This window comes from Gorilla gorilla, chromosome 19 (assembly GCF_029281585.2).
Source record: "Gorilla gorilla gorilla isolate KB3781 chromosome 19, NHGRI_mGorGor1-v2.1_pri, whole genome shotgun sequence".
In the NCBI taxonomy this organism is placed as follows: domain Eukaryota; kingdom Metazoa; phylum Chordata; class Mammalia; order Primates; family Hominidae; genus Gorilla; species Gorilla gorilla.
In genome coordinates this window covers 110,685,400-110,708,328 of record NC_073243.2, presented here as the reverse complement: position 1 = coordinate 110,708,328, position 22,929 = coordinate 110,685,400, and the positions used below count along the sequence as shown (strand labels likewise).

Below are 22,929 nucleotides of genomic sequence, written 5' to 3'. Positions count from 1 at the left end.
GAAGGACATTCCACCAAGTGGGTTCTCCAAGGTCACTGTGCTGTGTACACTTCTTGGGGCCATTACAGTGACTTCCCAAAGTTCACAAGGCTGCCACAGGAAGCACCTCAGCAAAGCACACGCGATGCAATGCCTGCCACCTGCCAAGACCTGCATTTGAGAAAACCCCCTAAGCACCAAGGCTGATTCTGGGCTCTAGGAATTTAGTCTGTTGATGGCAACCCATTCATCCTGCAGAAAGAAGGTGAACCCGGAGCTGTGACATGGAGCTAAACACGCAGCCCGGGCCAGCTGTGGAAGCCAGTCAGCCCCGCGCTGACCATTCTCAGTAACTCCTCACACCCAGAGTCTCCAGGGACATGCTGATGTGAGTGAGCAGGGTGGTGAGAGGCACAGGTGGGGGCTGACAGGGTCTGCACTTCTGATGATGATGGGGACGGTCTGAACGTGGCTGCAGGGTGTGCCCAGGCCACAGGAAAGAACCTCCCAGGTCAGGGCGGGAGGAGATGAGGAGCACCCTGCACAGGGGGAGGACTCTCTGGTCAGACAGCAGGAGATGAAGGGCAACCAGGAGTGGAGGGAGGACTCCCTGGTCAGAGAGCAGGAGGAGGTTCCAGGAGGAGAGCAGCAGGAGCATCCAGGGGTAGAGGGAGGGCTCCCAGGTTGGAGAAAACAAGAGAAGGTGGGGAGCACACAGGATGGGGGAGGACTCTGGCCAGACAGCAAGTGAGAAGCACTCAGGACAGGGGGAGGACTCTGGCCAGAGAGCAGGAGGTGAGGAGCACCCAGAGGCAAAGGAAGGACTCCCTGGTTGGAGAGAGCAAGAGAAGATGAGGAGCACCCAGGACAGTGGGAGTACTCTGGCCAGACAGCAGGAGGTGAGGAGCACTCATGAGCAGAGAGGACTCTAGTCAGAGAGCAGGAGGATGTGAGGAGCACGTGGGGCAGAGGGAGGACGCCCTGCTCAGAGAGCAGGAGGAAGTGAGGTGAGGAGCACCCGGGGCAGAAGGACTCCCTGATCAGAGAGCAGGAGATAATGAGCACCCAGGATGGGGGAGGACTCTGGCCAGAGAGCAGGTGAGGAGCACCCAAGGGCAGAGGGAGAACTCTGGTCAGAGCAGGAGGAGGCGAGGTGAGGAGCACCCAGGGGTGGAGGGAGGACCCCCCGTTCAGAGAGCTGGGGGTGAGGAGCACCCAGGAGCAGAGGGAAGACTTTGACCAGTAGTTGCCCCTCTACGCTTGTGTCAACCACAGGCTGTAGGTGCTAGGGGTGAGACGCACACAGGTCCCTGAGGGTCTTCTGAGGGAACTGATAGCTTTCTTTGTGCTATGCCACACCCCTTGCAAGGCATGGCGTACCGGGACTGGGGCTTGGGTGTCTGGCAGGTGGAAATGACTACAAGTCCCTGGCTCTGGGAAGGTCTCGGGCTGGGGGTCTCAGGTCCTGGGTGTAAATGGAGAATATTCCTATCTTATAAGATCATGTGCATTTGAAATTGCAGAAAATAAAAAATTAACCGCACAGTGTCATAAGTTACCTCAGAATGCTGCCTGTGAAACCAGGAATGCTGCCTGTGAAACCAGTATTCACCATTTCGCGTTTCAATTCCAACACTGTGGTAAAGCGCCTGAGTGCAAACGCAGCTGCAGCTGTGGCACGGACACCAGGAGGGAACTCGCATCTGAGATGCTGTTTCCAGCTGCCCCGTAGTAGAGGGCCCGTGGCTGGGGGCCCCTTACGGACACCAGGCAGGACTCGCATCCGAGACACTGTTTCCAGCTGCCCTGTAGCAGAGGGCCCGTGGCTGGGGGCCCCTTACGGACACCAGGCAGGACTCGCATCCGAGACGCTGTTTCCAGCTGCCCTGTAGCAGAGGGCTGGTGGCTGGGGGCCCCTTACGGACACCAGGCGGGACTCGCATCCGAGACACTGTTTCCAGCTGCCCTGTAGCAGAGGGCCCGTGGCTGGGGGCCCCTCTGATGCGTGTGGGAGAATGCCCTGAGCCACGCACTGTGATCCTTGGTTCACACTCTGCATACTTGCGGGGCGGCCTCCTTCCCCTGTCCGGGTGCTCCTCATCTTCTCTTGCTCTCTCCAACCAGGGAGTCCTTCCTTTGCCTCTGGGTGCTCCTCTCTCCTCTCTCCTGCTCCTCCTGCTCTCTGGCCAGAGTCCTCCCCCTGTCCTGAGTGCTCCTCACCTGCTCTCTGGCCAGAGAGGCCTCCTGCCTGCCCGGGTTCCACCCAGGGCCACACTGCAGCTGCTCCGTGTTGGTGCAAAGCATATATGGCGCTGTCACACGGGACATCTCACGCTGTCACGGGACGGTCATGGCTGAAGGAGCCTTCTACACACACCCTGGCGTATCACCAGCTCCTCCAGGACCACAGCGTAAGTGTCCATGCTGTGACACTGACACCCAGAAAAGACCAGGATTGGCTGACCTGTGGCGCGCCGTGGCAGCCTGTCCCGCCCCTGCGTGCCGCCTCGCCCCTTCCTAAAACCCCGAGGCTGCCCGCCATGTTCAGGGCCACCTGGCGTGACCGTGGATGCCTCATCAATGACGACGAGGACCTGGGGATGACGTGCAGAGGGCGGAGGGGAGTGGGCGGCTGCACCAGGAGGAAGCCCTCCCACACCCACAGGCTGGCGGGGAGGCTCTAAGCCGATCATAGAGGACGGGCGTGTTATTAGAAACTCTGACGCTGCAAAGAGCAGCTCTGGTGAGCAGGGGCCCTGCAGGGGGTCCCTTGGAGACCCCAGGCTGGGTGTCACAGTTTGATATTGTTAGACTCCGTAATCAGACTGAAAAACCCCAAACCACAGGCACATTCATCAGTAATTTAAACGTCAAATGTGCACACGCATTTAAAAGCATGGGAGGAAATACCTCAAAATGGTAGGGTGGGGTGGTGATAGGTGGTTTTCCTTCTCTGCTTTCAAATTCGTGTGAAAATAGATTTATATTAGAATGAGAACAATTTATGCTTCAAAAAGCAGGAGGTTTTGCCGACACCCCGCTCCACAGGCGACAGGCCCTACCTCGTCGAACAGTGAAAACATGTCTTCCAGCAAGTCAGAAACGGGGACTTCCAGGGAGGCGGCAAACTCCGCGATACCTATCTTCTCTCCTCCCTTCATCCTGGCTCTTTCTGAGTATCTGTCCAGATCTTTTTCAAGCTTTTCTGGTTTTAGCCTAGACAAAAAAAGAGGGAAAGCTTTCTTTTTCAATAAAATGGCGGCATGCTAACACTAGATTTACTTCTAAGACTCATCAAAATATTAAAATTGACAGAAGTAGCAGCAAGCTAGTTTTCAAGAAAAGGCATTCTCCTAATTGGAAGGTGCGAGATGTGTTCTGTCCAAGTGTCAAGCCAGGTGCCTGTGCCCCTGAGACCCGTTCCCTTCCCAGGGCAGACGTGGCAGGACACAGGGTGGCCCTCCTGGGGCGCCGTCCACACAGACAGCTGACGCCAGCATTAAGGGACTGAAAGACCCTATGTGGGCTTAAGTTGATGTTTGAAAAAAGCCAGAATAAACATCATTAATAATGATCTCCTCAGTTCCCCACCCTGCAACCCCACGCAGCCCCCGCCAGACCTTGGCATCACGGGTTCTAGCTAATGCTCAAGGAAGAAGAACCAGGTACTCACCCGAGGCCCCGCACGAGCCTGGCAAATTCTAAAAGGCAAGTGTCAGCGGGGAGACGGAGCTGTCCTTCCGCCAGGGCCAGCTGGCAGTCCTCGAACGTGTAGTCAGTCACGGAGACACCCAAGGCCCTACAAGGAGGGCAGCACCCCCGTCAGCCCAGCCTCGTGGCAGCCAGTTCCCACCGCCCCACCAGAATAACCGTCGATGGCTCAGGGGAGAGGAGGGCTGAGGAGAGGCAGTGACACAGGGGAAGGGCCAGTTGGTGGGGCAGTCACACATTCATCGATCAGCTTCACCTCTCATCTGGGTGCTCTGAAACAATGACGGCAGCCACACCAAAGGTCACTGACGCAGACTGCCATCACGTGAGAACCGTGAAAAAGTTTGAAACAGCGTGAGAATTACCAACATGTGACGTGGAGACATGAAGTGAGCTCATGGTGCGAGAATTACCAACATGTGACCCAGAGACGCCAAAGTGAGCTCACGGTGCTGGAAAACGGTGCTAATAGGCTTGCTCAACACAGGGTTGCCACCAAGGTGAAGCAACTGTCTGTGAAGCACAGGATGAAGCAGAGTGAGGCGGGCTGTGCCCTCACTCCCAGAGCTGCCCTGACCGTGCCGTGTGTGCTCAGGTGATGAGAAATCGGTGCCTCTCTAGTCCTAGTTGAGAGCCGCTGAAGTTCCCCTTGGCAAACTTAGGCATCATCATTTGGAACAGGAGAGTCTCAGGCTATCCACAGGAAAGGACAAGGCCCAACTGAGGGGCTGCCTGTGAAGGTCACAGCAGTCCTGGCCCCGCCACATGTGACTCCAGGTGAGCCAGGGACCAGGAGCCCTGGCTGGGAGAACCACCCACCTCCGCCAGCCACACCTGGGGCCATCCCCGGCCTCTCCTGATGGCCCGTCCTGGGTGGCACCTCTCTCCAGGCCAGCACCGCACACGTGCCATTCAACTCAGAACCCCAAATGACTCAGAGGTGAGCCCCATCCCAGATGAAAACCAAGGTTGGGGAAGGATGTGTGCGCTCTGCCACCCTGGGGTGCCACCATCCTTGCAGCGGGCAGGGGAGGAGAATGTGCTTCCAACACTGCCTCCTAGGACCCACTACAGGAGTGGGAAACCAGCCGGGAGGAGGCACTGCCAGGGTCCCTCTGCTCATGATCAACTCCACTCCGAGTGGGGCTGCACAGGCCCCGCCCGGCCCAGGAGTCCGAGGCTGCTTCTCCCTCCCATGTTCCTTGGTGGGGGGTTTTGCTGACGGTGGCAGACCCTCCAACGGCCCTGATGTGATGAAACATGGCTCCCGGTAATTTGGAGTGGGGTTTTAAGAGAATTCTGAATTACTACAATGGAAATGGCAGCACTCTCGTACCCTAAAAGAGGTACAAGTTCCTCGGAGTCTGTTTGAAATGGAGGGTTCTAGAATAATCAGTGAGGCCCACAGGCGATCTCTCCTTGAGCTCTGTAAAATCTGTTCTCTTCCTCCTAAGTCCCCAAAAGTAGCCAGTATTGGCAGCAGTCCGGAGCACAGGTGCTGGGCTTGGAGGTGGGAATGCATTCCCCTGGCTCGGCGCCTACTCAGCTTTTTGTATTGTTCAGAGCTGCCTGTGGTGGGTGTTGAGTGGAGCTTTGCGGGACAGAGACTGCCGGGCCCATTTCTACCCTCGGACACATGCTTTGGGAGGGAGAGGATGGGAATGTGAGGGGACGGGCCGCCCAGCTGAATCTTCAGGGTGTCAGCGGAGTGTGAACAAAGTGGCTCGGAGGTCAGAGCCAGGCACACTCTGATGGGCCCGGCCGTGGCTGTGTTCCCCTCTGGGCTCTCTGGAGAGGCGAATTCCCAGCCATGCCCCGACCTGCTGCAGCAGGAGCCTGGGGGTGGGGCCGGTGGACCAAGGCTGATGTGGCTTCCAGGTGGCTCCTGCAGCTCAGGTCTGGCAGCTGCCTGGTGGAGGGGAGGCTCTAGCTCCACTTGACAGAGCTTTGCAGGAGGAAGCACTAGGGAGGCATTCACGTGGGGGTAAATCCAGGTGGGAGGACCTGGTTGCAAGGACAAGTGTGGGGGGAATGGGACCCTGAGGGATGGAAGTTGCTGAGGGAGGGAGATGGGGAGGGCGTGTGAGCTGACGACACCGAGGGAGGGAGAGGGGGAGGGCGTGTGAGCTGATGACACCGAGGGAGGGAGAGGGGGAGGGCGTGTGAGCTGACGACACCGAGGGAGGGAGAGGGGGAGGGCGTGTGAGCAGACAGCACTGCCGGCCATGCAAGCAGGGGACCTGGGACCATGGGAAGCGAGGACATTCCCTCTTCCTAACTGCATGCACGACAACTGTGTAAGTAGCACAAGTCACCTTACAAGATTAAATGTGCAACCACCACTCCACCCTGCCAGATAGAGTAAGGGCACTGGTAAGTATCACACAGGCAGATGAGCAAAGGTAGGCGTGGAGGCCGCCGCACAGATGTGAAGTTGGCCCAGATCAGTGCCCCGTTGGCTCATTTAGGGCACAGGAAACATAGGACCTGGGGTGACCAACGGCTGCAGGCAGGTCTGGAAGAACCAGTCATGCATCTTCCCAACATCGAAGAGGGTGAAATGCCATCAGAGGGAAACAAGGGACGCACAGCACAAGGCCAAGCACACTTCACCAACGTGCATGAAGCTGGTTCCCGCACTTTTGCAAGAATGCCTTTTCCTAACGCTGTTGCCTATTTTAAATATACAGAGAGCAGCACTCTGGGAGACACCCCTGACTCGGCGATGGGGGAAGGAGCTGCTCACTTACTCGGCCATGACTCGCCGCACGTTGCTGGCATACAGCGCGGGGTTCCTCTTCTCCTCCTCGGAAGGGCTGTACACAGGAAGGAACTGAGCATACAGAGAAGCTGCGTTAGTATCACAAGACGCTGACCTCAGCAACACCACCATAACGACAGCCGGGAGGCTGACAAAATTAAGGTCTGTCAAAGTAACGCCCATTAGAACCGTCTTCAAAGTTGTCATGTGCACATGTGTGTACGCACACACACACCCCATGATGCATGGACTGCACACGTGTGCACCTGAACACTCACCTTCACCGGTGCTCCCTGGCAGCGCCTGCTGCCTACATCAGAACATCCAGCTCTCTGATCTACACTCACCCCCATCAGTGCTCCCTGGGAGCGCCTGCTGCCTACATCAGAACATCCAGCTCCCTGATCTCACAGAGGGGCTTACGCCCATTTCTGACAGAATCAGTTTTGTAATGGGGATAATGCAGCATGTTATTCCTACATTTGGAACAGATTATTGGCAGCGTTTTTGCCACCTCTTGCTTTTTGAAACTAAAAGAAATTGTCCAATGAATTTGTCCTTGCCTGAGTGACACTTATACAGCATTTTAAATGAATATGACCCACATTGCACACCGTGCAGGAAAGGGCACAAGACCACCCTGGATGTCCTTTTCTCTAATACGGAATATTTCAGAATACAGGAACATCCTGAAACCCCAATTCTCGCTGTTATTTCTAAAACTTCCGTAAACTGCCATGGTTCCTTGCATCAACATTTGCATCTTGTATGAACAACGTCAGTAAGGACAGAGCAGTTGTGCAAAGCCATTCACTTTCTTTTCAACTCTTAAAATTAGAAACCAGGCCTGTAACACAGCCATTCAACACCAGGGAGCCCTCAGGAGCTCAAGCTCAGTCCCTGTGTTCTGTGCTCGAGGCCTGTCCTGTCCTGCACCCTCCCGGCCACTGCCCATCCAGCCACATAATCCTGCTGGGTGGGGGGACTGCCGCCCTCAGGCCCGGGCCAAGGCCCTTCAGCCCAGTCCTCTGTAATGAGAGCAGCTTATCCTCTATGGAAGTGAACAGCCGGGCTGAAAGCTGGGCTTATCAGTATATTTCGTAGCGCTCTCCAATATTTATTGGAAGGCAGCAAATTGTTTTATTAAATATTTAAGTTGCATGTGACTCATCTTTTATTTCCAGATGCAAGAAGTGCATATTAATTCCCCTTGCAAACAAAAAAAGAACTACTCCTCATCGACTTAGATAAAATTGTGCAGGCTACACAGAGGTGACTATTTAGCCCAAGGTCTTGACTCTGGAGACCTGGGTCAGGCTGAGAAGGGGGATCTTTGACTATGTATTAAACAGAGCATGGTGCTATGACAAACTCAGCGGTATTAAATATGTAAAGTAAAACTAAGAGCCAAACAAATAATTATTTGCATGTGGGCCAGCTTCATATGCCCTTAAGCTACAATACCCATAATAATGAATAGTAGGTTTAAAAAATCCTTTCCAGCTGGGTGTGGTAGTTCACGCCTGTGATCCCAGCACTTTAGGAGGCCAAGGCGGGAGGACTACTTGAGCCCAGGAGTTTCAGACCAGCCTAGGCAACAAAGTGAGACCCGTCTCTACAAAAATTAGCTAGGCATGGTGGCGTGTGCCTGTGGTCTAATTATGTGGGAGGCTGAGGTAGGGAGATCGCTTGGGCCCAGGAGGTCGAGGCTGCAGTGAGCCCATCGCTACACTCCAGCCTGCGCAACAGAGCAAGACAAAATGCTGTCTCAGAAAAACAAAAAACAAAAACCCAAATCTTATCCAAGTGGTTCAGACTCATAAAAGAGACATAAAGTCATTGAGGTAAAGCAACCAGAGGCTCCTCGAAGGAGCCCTGAGAAATGGAAAGATGGGAAAGCAAGACAGATGATATGTCACATTGTACAAGGCTTATCTGGGCATCCTGGTGTAACCTTGTGTCTGCATCAACCACCGTGAAGAGCACTGTGTAACTCTGTATCCATACGAACCTCGATTTCCACGTGGTTGTGAAACTGACACAGCGTGAGCCACAGGATTTCCAGCCTTAAAAACAGATCACACGATGTTGAGCAGATTTACAAGTCGGGTTAACAAGTAAATTACTCCCGATTCTGGAGTGAAACCTCCAGACGCGCCCTCCAGAGGGCGCTACCGGGCAGTCAACGCTCCCGCGGAGGGGGTGCCGTGCCCACCCAGCATGAGCCCCAGTGTGACGTACAGCCGTGGGTGGAAATGCTGCTTTTCCGATTCAACACCTGCTTATGTCTTTGGTTCGTCTAGCAAGACACCATCTCCTGCTTGTTCTCCAGCTCAGGAGACCTCGTGCAGCCCACACCTGTCCCTCCACACCTGTCCCTCCTCGCTGTCCCCAGGCAGCACAGGCCCTAAGTCATGCCACCCCTCCAGCCTGGATCCAGAGTTCCCAACCTCAGAACCAGGATCACCATGCCTTTGCCGCAGGAGTTGACATGGGAGACATCTGGAGCTGCTCCCAGGGCCACACTCACGCCCCCGACAGCCCACTGCCCCAACCCTGTTTCTGCACTGTCATGCCAGCCCCAGGGACCCCAGAACCCCTATACCCCCCAGAGCCCCCTCCCAGATCTGCTCCCAGCTGGGAGCCTCCACAGGCCAGCCTGGGAAGCGCTGACCTCAACACCTTCACCTGAACGCACCAGCGGTCCCACATCCTCCCAAACGCCTGGAATGGAGCTGCTCTCTCTTGGACTTTCCCGCTCCCTCTGCCCTCCCGACGTCAGCTCACACGTCAGCACCCAGGAGGCCCTGACGAGCCTGCGGCCCCGGGCTTCTCCTCTGGGGCTCGTTCCCGTTTCCGTGGGGTTGTTCATTGTTGCATAACTGACCTTCGGTGTCTGTGCTGGGGGGACAGGGACACTGACTTACAGCAGGGGCTGGCCTCCCACCCAGCACTACTCAGTCTCTGTGCCTGTGCAGACGGGGTCCCCCCAGACACCCCTAAATCTCCACTTTCCTTACCAGGGGCCACCAGGTGGACGATGGTAATTACTGAGCTGGCAAACTCGAGAGCAGAATGCAAGACTCACAGTTCCCTTCCTGCTGGTACTGAAGACGTGCAACTTAAGACCCCAGAATCCAGGAGTGTCAGGCCTGAGCCACGTCTGTACGTTTAGTTTTCACAATGGGCTGAACCTAACGGCTGTCCCACACCTGCTTTCACAACTGCAAAAGTAACTAGCGTGCACAGCAGACCCCAAGCAGCCCCTACGTGTTCATGGAACAACAGGACAAAGAGGACGACACGGCGTTCAACTTACGCTCCAGGTCCTTGCCACGTCCATGTGATGGTGTCCTGGGGAGGAAGAGGCAGGGTCAGTCAGCATGGGGCCTGCACCCAGGGCCTGCACCCAGCACCTGCGTGTGCCGGCCTCTCCCTGCACCTCCCACCCCACAGAGGCGCTGCAGCCAGGGGGAAGGGAGGAGGGTGCTAGAGCTCCAGCTTTCCAGAGTCCCTGAGGATCCAGGACTCGGACCAGCCCCCCAGCCTGAGGTCCCCAGAGCCTCTAAGGACCCAGAGAACCACCTCCTTACAGGTCCTCAGAGTTCCCCCAAGATCCCCAGAGTCCCTGAGGACTCAGAGCCCCCTCTTATAGGTTCCCAGAGCCCCTAGGACCTGGGAAAAGGGTCCTCCCTCCCTCCATGCTCTCCGCTTTCCTCACAGACCTGGGGACACCAATTCCAGTGTGCACCCGGGACCCCGGCCCTCTCCTGCCCACCACTCTCTCCAACTGCTCTGAGTGTTCCCCCAACCACGGTGCATGTGCAGGGCCCCCCCACCCCGGGTGCTCTGGAAGTCCCATCTTCAGCCTCAGCGCCACCGGGCAGGGACCACACAGCAGGGGCCGTGATGGCAGAGGCCCGGACACCGTCACCCTGGGGTGGACCTTCTGCTCCCCTAACAGCTAAGCTAGTGCTTCTTGGTGCATCCAGTAATAGTGTGTTGCTTTAAACACACTGATGAAACAATCTTAAAAGTGGAAAATCTAGATGACTGCACAGATCGGAGTCTGTTGTCCTCGGGTTGACTTTTTTGCCCACAGGAGTTGCACTGGGGCATGGTTTCTGCAGCGGAGGCAGGAAGGGGCGCTTGGCCAGGAGCCTGGCTGACAAACGCACGCCTCAGTAAGAAGGATGAGGTCTGTCAGTCGTGTGACTACCGGCCCTGACTCCATTTTATTACCTGACCGTCAGCTCTCCGGGCAAAGTGAAGCCCGGCAGGCATCGGACGGGACAGGCCCTGAGGCGGATGGCCCAGAACCCTGGCACCCAGAGGTCACCTGTATTCCTGCCCCACTATGTCCTGACCCACGAGGTTTTTCTTTCAGTGCTTTCCTTTGCCATCACAAAAAGGAACTGCTATAGACGGGAAGCTCGCTGTGATGGGCAGGCCCTCCTCGGCGCTCTCCCAGGTGGGCGCTCCACCAGGAACCTGCAGTGAGCCCAGCACCAGTGGGCTGCGGGGACTTTGAGTCCGCCTGGGCTGTCTTTATGCTCCAGGAGCCCATGAAGGGGCAAGGACGTGCAGGAGTCATTGCTGTGGAAGGGGGAACACAGCTGGCACCAAATGAATGCCCTGAGCTCGGCGGCAGGCCTGTGAGGCAAGGTCGCCTAAGTGGGGAGGGCCGATGGAACCAGAAGTATTCTGAGCATCCAAGAGCACCTGGAGGAAGGTGCAGCAGCCACCTTACAGGTATGGAAACTGAGGCAGGACATGGGCAGGGGCGGGGCCAGGGGGTGGGGCTGCGGCCAGGGGCAGGGATGGAGCAGGGCCTGGGTCAGGGGTGGGGTGGGCCGGGGCAGAGCCAGGGCAGGCTAAGCCTCCTTCAGAGGCGGCAAGGCCCCATGAGGAACTGCTCTGAGGCCTCGTCCAGACTTTCTCCCCAAAGGTGGGGTCTACCACCTTCACCCCAGGAGCTCTGGACCCCAAACGCCTTAATTCTCTTAAACCAAACAAAACCTGGGCACTAAATGATAAAACCACAGAAATGACAAAGTCACCTCCTTTCTCTCCAGCTGCCTCCACCTTCCAGAACTTAAATGTTCTTAATTTTTAAACTTCCTGGAGCATGAACTGGGTACTGAAAGCTGCTGGGGGCCCTGGCCGGTGATGTGGGGTGGAGGGGTTCCCTCTCCAAAATGTCAGGTTTGGCACACAGAGGAAAGGGCAGCTTTGTCAGGAGCTATGGAAGCAGGGCTCTGGAACAGTGGGGACCACTGTGGAATCATGGGGTTGATCAGGGACACGTACGTAGAACAGGTCGCACTCAGGAACGTGCCGAGCCCAGGGCCCGGGCCTGTCCTGCCCTCTCCAGCGCTGAGGCTGGATGGACTCAGCATGGCCAAGTGGGGGCTGTGGCGCAGATAGAGGGTGTGGAGAGACAGAGACACAGGTGCACAGAGGCAGCTCGCAGTTCCCGTTCCCAGAGAATTCCCCTGGAAGCTGACCCCAGGAAAACACAACTCACCAGTTTATTTGGATATCGTAAAACCACAGGCTGGACGGGCGCTCCAGGGATGAATGCACCTGCCGAGAAAGGAACAGCGGTGTTGCCCATGGCAGCCCACGCAGGACAGCGTCTGCTGCGTTTCTCATGCTGCCCTTGGGATAAAAGTGAGCTTTTCTGTCTAGGCCTTCCTGGTCAGCAAGGGCACTCCATGCCTGGACTATCTCAACATCTGTCCTGACCGTAAACACCCAGCGCCACAGCACGGATGGGCAGGAACATCGGCCAGGGGCGCTCCCCGGCCAAGGAACACTTTCTGTTATAACATCGCACACAAGCTGGAAGGCGTCTGTGGAGGGACACTTGCTATTGTAACATTGCGCACGAGCTGGAAGACATCTGTGGAGGGACACTTGCTATTATAACATTGCGCACGAGCTGGAAGACATCTGTGGAGGGACACTTTCTGCTATAACGTTGCGCACCAGCTGGAAGGCGTTGGTGGGAAGTGGGGGTCCTCATCACCGGCCATGCTAATCCACCTGATGGGGTTAGGGTCTGCCCTCACCAAGCACATACACCTGCCTCGGGGCCCCACCCGCTGCCCTCACCTGCCCCTGGGGCTCAGCTCCAAGGACAGGCGGATTTGGTCACAGCTGCAGGAGGACTTGCCCGGGATCTGCCTCTCTCTCTGAGCGGCTGCCACCTGATGGGCTCCCAAGGAATCAGGAGGAGCCCCAGCGAGGCCCAGCTAGAGCCACAGGCCGCAGAGGCTCAGGAACTTCCCCGTTCCCACTGGAATTATGGCTGTACCCAGCAGCCGCTCCGCCTTCTCACTGGCCGGAGTTGTGCCCTTGCGGGCTGGAGCAAGGCACCATGGACTCTGTGGATGATTGTTTCTATTTTAAATTCTATTTAAATTTCTATTGAAAGAGTTTTTTTTTTAACTGGAAAACTCAGGCATCAGAAGTACTCAAGTTTTAGAACAGGACAGGCGGTCTGAGAAGGGCTCCCCTGCCTGGCGACCTGAGGCCAGGCGAGTGAATCCCCAGGCAGCGCGTTCCTCCCAGGCTGCCACCGAGTGCCACTATGTGGTCAGGAATTTGCGGTTGGTCCTGGCTGCAGGATTCTGCACAATTCTGGGAGAATGGAGCCCATGCTTGCCCCTGGGGCTGCCAGGAGCGTCTGTCCCTAGGGCCAATTCTCCTTTCACGGTGGCCTGAGGCCAGAGGCCCGTGTCAGGGCTGAAACCTCGAGCTGACCACCCAACCCACTCGGCTTTCGTCTCATGCGGGACATCCACCTGCAGCCTTGGTGTCCAGCTGGCACCCCAAGTCCCTGGGCCCGTGTGCCGCAGCTTCCCCTGTGTCCAGGGCTGGGTTGCCCCCTTCCTGCTGTGGGCTCAGCAAAACCTGGGAGCGAGCTCACGCAGTTCACCCAGCACTTCTGTGTGCCCAGGTGGACGGGTGGCTGTGTCAGGGGAGGCGGAGGACGGCAGGGCTGGCACAGACCCAGGCTCAAGCCCCAGCTCCAACGCCCGGCAGCCGAGTCCCAGCCCCTGAGACACGCAGTGTGGAGAAAATAGTCCTCATTGCCTGGGACCGAGCCCAGGAGCTCGCGTGGAGTGCCGAGACCTGCTGTGGGTGATAATGGCTTTGCTGCTACAGCTCAGCCGACCATCTCAACCATGTGTCAAGGGGACATCACTGAAACTCAGTAAGAATCAAAGGAAACCTCAACACCCTGGGGACCTCTCAGGAAAGTCCCCAAGAGCACAGAAACCCCCCATGAGCCTGAAAGGTCAGTGACTTCATGGAAACCCCGGTGGGAAAGTCTGCAGGGGTCTCTGGCCTCCCTAGTCTCCCAGGGGCCCCTGAGGGTCAGCAGCACCCAGACCCCGCCAGCACTGTGCACCCAAGGCAGGCTGCACAAGGGCCAGGCTGGGAGAAACCAAGATGAGGCAGTCAGAGCCCAGGGCTTCTGAATGCAGGAACAAGGCAGAGGCGAGGAGGCATGGGCTTCTAAACCGCACAGAAACCTCCATATTCACACATATCTTGTGCTGGGCATGGGTCTAACTTCACTAGTTGCAACAATGAGGCCGGAAGATGGCTCAACAGGGACCCCTGAGGCCCCCAGAAGGCCATCACCCCTTATTCACCCTGACCATCCCCCACAGCCCACCCTACAGGAAGAAACAGTCCACCATGGCCCAGGGAGAGCCGTGTCCACATCTGCTCACAGCCCGTGCAGGGAGGCCAGGGAGAGCCACATCCATGTCTGCTCACAGCCCGTGCAGGGAGGCCACTGTGGCCCAGGGACAGCCACATTCATGTCTGCTCACAGCCCGTGCAGAGAGGCCAGGGAGAGCCACATCCATGTCTCCTCACAGCCCATGCAGGGAGGCCACTGTGGCCCAGGGACAGCCACATCCATGTCTGCTCACAGCCCGTGCAGGGAGGCCACTGTGGCCCAGGGACAGCCACATTCATGTCTGCTCACAGCCCGTGCAGGGAGGCCAGGGAGAGCCACATCCATGTCTCCTCACAGCCCGTGCAGGGAGGCCACTGTGGCCCAGGGACAGCCACATCCATGTCTGCTCACAGCCCGTGCAGGGAGGCCACTGTGGCCCAGGGACAGCCACATTCATGTCTGCTCACAGCCCGTGCAGAGAGGCCAGGGAGAGCCACATCCATGTCTCCTCACAGCCCATGCAGGGAGGCCACTGTGGCCCAGGGACAGCCACATCCATGTCTGCTCACAGCCCGTGCAGGGAGGCCACTGTGGCCCAGGGACAGCCACATCCATGTCTGCTCACAGCCCGTGCAGGGAGGCCACTGTGGCCCAGGGACAGCCACATTCATGTCTGCTCACAGCCCGTGCAGGGAGGCCAGGGAGAGCCACATCCATGTCTCCTCACAGCCCGTGCAGGGAGGCCACTGTGGCCCAGTGAGAGCTGCGTCCACTTCCAACAGCCACATTTGACAGGCCCGCCTCTGCATCCTCGGGCTGTCAGTGCCATCGCTGGGCCCACGCAGCATCCTAGGGCCTTCTCACTGTCTTCGTTCTGCTCTGAGAGCTTGGAGCTGGCAGGCAGGTGGGGTTTGGGCATGTGGAGGGCGTGGGCCCAGGACCTTCCAGGAGGGTTCTCCAGGCACCCAGTCAGCCGATCCTGCTCTAGTGCCCTCTGACAAGGAGGGTGAGTGTGGGCACTGGAGAGGAAGGCCCCACATGGGCCTGTTTCAGGAGCAACTCAATCCCTGCAGAGCCCTGAGGGTCCCAGCCCTGCTGGAACCCACCACATCCAGCAGACCCCACAGGGCTCTGCTGAGCTCTGTCACCCCCATCTCAGAGGCGGCACCCCTGGCCTGGGTCAGAACAGGGGGACTCAGGTGGACAGTGCAGCACAGACAAGAGACACTCAGGAGAAAGAAGGCACCTGGGCCCAGGAGGACCCTGTTGGAGGCTCCAGGAGCCTGAGGCTGGAGGCTGGGCCCAATGTGGGAAGGTTTCCGGGGATGAAGGCGGGGAGTCAGCAGTGGTGCCCAAACAGGGGTGACCCCAGCAACGTGACCCCAACATCAGGCGATGTGATGGAAGGTGGAGGGAGGGTCTGAGTGGGTGGGCCGCCATGGAGCTGGGGCAGCTGGAGCCCAAGACAGCAGGCAGGTTGTGGGTGCCTCTGTTGTCAGGCTCAAGGCGGGAGACGCTCACAGCTCTGGAGGGCTCCACCACGAGGCGTCAGGATCATGCACCACACACCAATTTCACCTCCAAACAGGAGGCTCCAAACCTCACTAAAAAGTACCCAGCTAAGACGCATGAGGGCCTGTGAGATTCCGAACACGTGACTCGAGGCAGCCGGAAACCCGGGCCTGCGGGTGACACGCGGAACTCATGGCTGGACCCACTGGAAATGGAGACGGGGAAAGGATCAAGCCACCGTGTCATCTCCCCAGACCCCGTGGAACCCACCTGGGGCACAGCGAGTGCCCTTCCTGGACTGCACACAGTGAGCTCCTGCTGGGCACCACCATGACTCCCCTCAGTTTCATGATATGCGTTGAGAGGTGCTCACACGCCCTCCTCACGTCTACACAAGGGCCGCCAGCTCCAAAGGGCAAGGCGATGGCCCTCCCCAGGGGCCTCCCTGCAGGCACGAGGCTCCACTCACGAGGAACACCTGCCCTTGAAGACAGGGCCCGGCACTGACCCCAGCCCCACACCTTGCCAAGGAACAAGACCTGACGTACTTGCCAGCTGTCTTCTGCCTGGGGCCTTGGAAACACGGCCCACTTTTGGCCTTCACCAAGGTTGCCCACAGGCCACGCCCAGGCATGGGCCCAGTGTGGTGGGGGCACGTGGATTCATGGTCACCGGGTGCCGCCTCCACCCTCTGCATCTCTGGTTCTGATCAGAATGACTCAGAACCACGCGTGGTGAAGACAATGGAACGGGAAGACCCAGTATCTTCCATTGAGCTGCACCTTGAAGCCTCTGGAAGCAAAACCTGCCATCTGCCTGCTGCACCAAGGAGGGTGGAGGGTGAAAGCACGCGCATCTGAGCTGGAGAGGATGGCCACAGGCTCGGAAACCCCGGTGGCACACGTAGGTGAGTGACTGCACACTTCCTCGACCCAGCTCCCATAAATGTCCAGACACTCAGGTTGTGCGGCCCCAGAGGCACGGCAGCCGGTGCCAGTGTGAGCGAGGAACTGGCTTTTCCACGTGGCTCTGATCCAACCACAGAGAACAGGTCTGCATGCCCCAGTATGGACACAGTTGATGAAAGCCACTACTTTCTAAAGTAGCCCAAGGGAGACGACAGGATCCAGGTGGACCCTCTGACACGACCAAGGGTGTGCAGAATTCCAAACAGACTCAGCGCAAAAAGAACAGTGGACTCTGCTGCCTGCTCACTGCCACACTTCCCACGTCAGGGGTGCAGACACAACACTAGACCCAGGTAACCGCCGCGGGAGAGGCCCAATGCCTGCTCACTGCCACACTTCCCATGTCAGGGGTGCAGACACAACACCAGACCCGGGTGACCACCGTGGGAGAGGCCCAATGCCTGCTCACTGCCACACTTCCCACGTCAGGGGTGCAGACACAACACTAGACCCAGGTGACCACCGCGGGAGAGAGCCAATGCCTGCTCACTGCCACACTTCCCACGTCAGGGGTGCAGACACAATACTAGACCCAGGTAACCGCCGCGGGAGAGACCCAAGTTCACACGCATTTGAGTCCCCCCTCCCCAGGGAGAAAGAATACTGTCTAACTGGGGACCTGGGGACCTGGGCATCTGAGGATGGCTCGCAGGGATTTGCACCTGGGATTCCCAGGCGGGTGTGGGGCGTGAGCTGCAGGCCAAGAAGGGTACCCTGAGCCATTCAAAGGCAGGGAGACCCCTTCTGCACCCAGGACCCTCCAGCCTGGACCTCAAAACAGAGGCAAACATCTATCTCCACCTCACTGGAAACGCCCTGAAACCATAACTTCTCCATCTTCCTGCAAACATGATAATCCTTGACTCACATTCTCAAATTTACTTTGTGACTTTTTTTAGGAATACCTCTAGGAACCCCAGCACACAGGATAAAAACAGAAACTGTTCTTATGTGCACAGCACATTATTAAAAAACATCTCTTTAATATTTTCCTTTTCTCTAGGAGAAAAATAAACATTTAAGAAAACTACATACCAGGTTTGAAGGTAATTAGGCAGGTCCTGTTTGTACAAGTTCCTTCTGGAAAAATCATTATCTGGAAGCGGGAGAAAGAAAAGGATCAGCATTAAACTGTACATAATTATAATTCAGAACTTACAGAAGCCAATCTTCACAATAGATTTTCTTTTCTGCTGACATAATTTGGACACTGGAATCACATTCAGTATCTAAATTATTAAAATGCATTATGGAAGCACACACTGATTTCCGCTCTGCTGGTTTTATTAAAGTGTGGCAGCAGTATCAATACACAAACAGCATCTGTCTTCTTCAACTACAGCTCCTGGAAAGCAGGGTAGTCGCGGTGCCCACCTCTCAGACACTGTGAGAACCAGGTGCAACTAAATATAACCCACGGTTGGCACAACATAAGCACCTCCTGCGGGCAGCACTCATTCTCATCAGGAAGAAGGTGGGGAGGAGAGCAAAGACCCACAAATGGCAGTGCCTGGCTGATGGAGCCGAAGGAGGGCTGGGACCCCAGCAACGGGCTGGATGAGCAGGAGAGCCAAGCCCCAGTCAGGCAGCACCCTCCACACCGGGGTTTCAATTCCTCTGACTCACACTGGCCTGCAGTAGCAGAAACTGCCCTCAAACTCCCAGCCCCGCGGGCTGCTTTCTGTTCTGGACCCTGCGAGGAAGACAGACCTCAGGCGGGCCGGCGTGGGTCCACCCAGATCTCAGGTGGGCTGGCGTGGGCTCACCCTGGCGAGCCCAGGGCCAGGCAGGCCAAATGGGTGGGGGAGGAGACTGCCTGTGCTTGTGGGGGCAGAGCTGGGGCACCCTGGAAGTCACAGCCCTCTAAGGGGCTGCCCCCAGCCAGACCCTGCAAAGCTTCGTGAGCAATCAGATCCCAGACAGTTCTGTGAAATTTCCAGCTTCTTATGCTGGCTCAGCTGGAAAGAAGAAAAACAGCGTCCAAGCTAATGTCAGCCAAGCTGCCCCTACAGCTGGGTTCAGGGCTTCTGAATGCCTGGGAACCAGCATACAGACCAGGAAGTTTACTCCAGGACTTTCAGAACCACCCAACACACAGCAGGCTGACACATCAACTCCAAAATCAGACTGCACCAGGAGGGCGGGTGAGCAATGCTCTATCTGAGTCAGAACTTAGTTCAGAAAAGATGATTCAGGAAGCTGAGATGCATTTGAGAATTGTTTTTCTTTACTTTAACTTTAAATTTCGGGCACCGAAACCAAATGCGCCTGACAGCACCCTCCTGAGTTCACGCACTCACTAGAAGAGAATCAGAATCCAGCCCCGGAGGAAGGGCCCCAGTTTCTTTCTCCCCACTCTCGAAGTTCGCATCTTTCGGAATAAAACCACTGAAACGCAATCAGGGCTACGTGCATTACCTGTGGCCACTTTCCGTTGGACTGCGCCCGTCTCTTGATTTCTTCTACTGTTTTCCTGCGAGAATCCTGGTCTGACCGGGACACGAACACAGGCCGTATATACCGGATCAGAGCTGGAAGAGAGGAGGGGAGACGGATCACGTGGAATGCACGGCTCCCGCCAGGCAGGGCTGAGGAACGAGGGGGCTGCTGCATGGCGCCCAGTGGGGCGGGAGACTCCAGATGCCCCAGGGGCTGTGCCATGGGTGGGCTGTGAGTCCCTGCCTGAGGGAACGGGAACAGCACCCGGGCTTCCCATGTCTGTGACAGCAGGAAGCCCTGTAGCCTCAGTGCCACAAGTAACAAACAGCAAGTCCATGGCACCCACTGAGGACACGGAGCACAGAACGGAGGTCAATGAAAGACAACCGCCAGGAAGCAGAAAGTCTTTAGACCCAGTCTTCACAGAGGACAGGGTTGAAGGTGCCAGGTCCCTAGATTGGACCCCGCCCGCCCCCTGTGGGTTGAACCACATCCCCTAAAAGACAAGCTGAAGTCCTCACTCCTGGTACCGGGAATGGGACCTCATTTTGAAACAGGTGGTAGCAGATGCTCAAGGTCCCGGATGAGGGTCCCTATGGGAGGAGGAGACAAAGCAGATGCTCAAGCTAAAATCCCAGATGAGGGTCCCTATGGGAAGAGGAGACAAAGAGGGGGAGAGAAGGCCAATGATGAAGGAGGCCATAGGAGGATGCGGCCACAGCCCCCACCAGGAGCCGGGAGGGCCGAGGGAGCTTTCAGAAGAGCCCAGTGCAGCCAGCACTTTGTTCTGGCACTTTTGCTTCTAGACGGTGGGAGAATACGCTCCTGTTGTTCTAAGCCACCAGCTTTGTGGTGCTTTGTAGCACAGCCCCAGTTTAACCATGGCACCCCACAGCCTCCTGGAAGTTGCGGGGTTGGGGTACAAGGGACACCCCGCCATGAAGGCTGGTGCTCAACCAAGGCAATGTGGCCACGGCAGCTGTCTTTATGCAAGAGGATTGAACGTGGAAACATACTTCTTAGAAGAGAAAACTCTGAAGACTTTAAAATGAAACTATCCCTGAGTGGAGCTTCCTTTTTGAGGACAGTGAGCAGGATCCACGCTCGGCGCCCCCCAGGCCAACTGAGGGTGTCTCTGACCCCACCACGGGCTCCTAGGCTGCTGCAGGTCAGCCCCACCTCCCCACCCCAGTTCAGTTTCCAGTTTCTTTTCTTAGCGTTTTTATTACTTGTAAGGAGTAGCATTTCATGACTTTTATTCTTTCTTGGAGGTTCTTTCCTCCAAGAACGAGAAAATTGAAGCCAAAAAAAGAAAATTCCTTCTATCCTATGGTTGTCTGTTGGGTCTCTGTGGTCTTTCCTATGTCTTGAATCATTTTGCTTTTTCACGATTCCAGTACTATTTCATGCTTGCTCATTGGTTATTCCCAACTCTGCTAAAAAGGACGAAATCAGAAGGAAGGGAAGAATGGCGGAGTCGTCTCGCAGGATGGCGCACGCGTGAAAGAAATGGCCCTGATTGCGTGGTCTTTCGGTGCCCACTGTTTTGGGCAAAGCGTCCCATGGTCATCCCGGGGCACACGGGGTCTGGAGATGCCACCCTGCCACCTTCGCAATCTTGTCAGCTGGTTTGTTTTGTGAACAGAGTAGAGATTTCAGAAGTTGTCTATAACGGCGAAGAACAGAACAGTCACGTGGGGGCGTTTCACACTCAGATGGGTCGGGGGTAAATGTGGGGTGCAGGGGGAGGACTCTGAGCCAAGTCTTGGGCCGTGCGTCTTCATGTGGGTTGCCCGGTGTGCGTTTCACGCTGAGAACTGGGCAGTGAGGACAGCAAGGAGATGCAGCTCCTCCCCGGGAGCCCTGAGGAGGGAAGGGTGTCACCACGCCGCGTGCACAGCCACACTGTGACTGGCGCATTTTGCCAGCAAGAAGGTGACAGCGTTCTGCCGTCTTTTGGGCATTTGAGGCTCAAACTTTCCTTGACAAGGTTTGTAAATAGATGGTGCGGATATGAAGGTCACTGAAAGGAAACTAAGAATGTGAAAAGGAAAAAATCTACCTGGTTGATCACTCTCATTGGTATTGATACATCTAAAAATGAAAATATTTTGAACATTTTCAACATTCATCTCTTCAACAAAGTTGTGAGCTGTCAAAGGGTCCACGAAAGGAACCAGAAGTCACCACAAGCTGGGACTGGGGAGATGTCTCTGAGCTGGAAACCTGGGAGACGTCTCTGAGCTGGGATCAGGGGAGATGTCTCTGAGCTGGAAACCAGGGAGATGTTTCTGAGCTGGGACCAGGGGAGATTATCTCTGAGCTGGGACCACGGGAGATGTCTCTGAGCTGGAAACCTGGGAGATGTCTCTGAGCTGGGATGGGGGAAGATTATCTCTGAGCTGGGACGAGGGGAGATGTCTCTGAGCTGGGGCCAGGGGAGACGTCTCTGAGTTGGAGCCTGGGGAGACGTCTCTGAGCTGGAGCCTGGGGAGATGTCTCTGAGCTGGGGCCTGGGGAGACGTCTCTGAGCTGGGACCTGGGGAGATGGTTCTGAGCTGGAGCCTGGGGAGATGGTTCTGAGCTCCCGAATCAGAGGGTGCTCTAGGTGCGCAGTAGAGGGGTCGTCAGCCATGCCCCAGGACGATGGCCCTTTCAGGCCAGGACAGCAGGGAGCAAAATGTGGTTCCTGCTAAGTCTGAATTCTAACGAAAATTTCTGATAAGCTTGTTTGTCACTATCCTCTCCCTCGCAGGTCCGTGGATTATCTCTGAAATGACAAGAAACACGCAGGGCTCCACGAGGGCCCTGCACACAGCAGCATGGCTGTGGCCGTTCTTCCTGCTGCACCGAAATGAAGGTCAGTGCTGGGTCACCTGGGTTGGTCTGGAAGAGGTGGAATCCCGGGCCTCTAGAAAGACAGGACTACAACGTCCAGCGTCACCGCACCAAACGCTCCCTCGTGTTGGCGATCTCCACAGGGAGGCACCGAGGGGCACAGGGAGAGCCCGGCCAACGCTCAGATTCACTCTGGGTGGGCCAGCCCCCCTGTCCAAGGACCCCTGCAGCTGCGAGGGTGCCTGGGCACACAGCTCCACAATCCCCCTCCCTGAGCGGATGACGAATGACCACGGGCCTCTGCCACGGTGGGGGCGCAAATGTGGTTTCCTGGGTGTGCCAGAACCACAGGATGCAAAGGGTGCTGAGTGGAGCTGGGGCTGCCCCATGAGCCTGTGGAGCTTGCAGAGCGGGGAAACCTGCATGTGAGAGCCAAGGCCATCACTCGGATGGTGCCTGCAGTCCAGTCTCGCCTCCAGTGCCGGCCTTTCCAGTCTCCTCCAGGCTTCCCCAGCCAGCCGAGTGCAGCGAGCCCTCCAGTCCCACCAAGGACCATCCCCGATTGCCAAGCCTGACCCAGGCAGAGTCAGGCCACCCACAACTGCCCAGTTGCAGGCACAGTCTGGATACCTTCCAGCTGCTGCAGGCCCAATCCCCCATGGGCCATGCCGGGGTTCCTCACCCCACTTCCAGCCTTCCTATCCCAGCTGTGGCCGCCACCCTCAGTGGTCAGCACCACAGAATGTGTCCCCACCCAGTCCCTACTGAATGTGTCCCCCCAGATATTTTCTAGAAAACTGTCACATGAATGCTAACGTTAGGTGCTGCATGGAAACAGAGCCGGCAGGAGCGGCCAGGTGAGGGCCCTGGCCATAGGCGACGCCCCTCCTCCCAGCAGCTCCTTCCCTCAGCACCGCCCCCTGCCAACCCAGGACCCGCTGTGCCCCAGAACGTGCTGTGCTGTGCTGATGGCGGCCATGAAGGAAGCACGAGGACAGAGCTCTGGTGGGTCAGGGCTGCGC

General features: G+C 56.8%; 1 protein-coding gene across 1 annotated transcript in view; it reads right to left on the bottom strand.

Moving 5' to 3' along the window:
• LPCAT1 (lysophosphatidylcholine acyltransferase 1) overlaps nt 1-22,929 on the bottom strand; it is a 63,088-nt gene that overhangs the window by 9,221 nt on the left and 30,938 nt on the right. Inside the window, exons 4-11 of the mRNA XM_004059081.5 lie at nt 19,049-19,161; nt 17,666-17,726; nt 11,979-12,037; nt 9,771-9,805; nt 8,463-8,517; nt 6,441-6,523; nt 3,653-3,778; nt 3,042-3,195 (exon numbers count right to left, since the gene is read on the bottom strand). Of these exons, the coding sequence (XP_004059129.3) occupies nt 3,042-3,195; nt 3,653-3,778; nt 6,441-6,523; nt 8,463-8,517; nt 9,771-9,805; nt 11,979-12,037; nt 17,666-17,726; nt 19,049-19,161 (686 nt within the window). The remainder of the gene's footprint in view (nt 1-3,041; nt 3,196-3,652; nt 3,779-6,440; nt 6,524-8,462; nt 8,518-9,770; nt 9,806-11,978; nt 12,038-17,665; nt 17,727-19,048; nt 19,162-22,929) is intronic.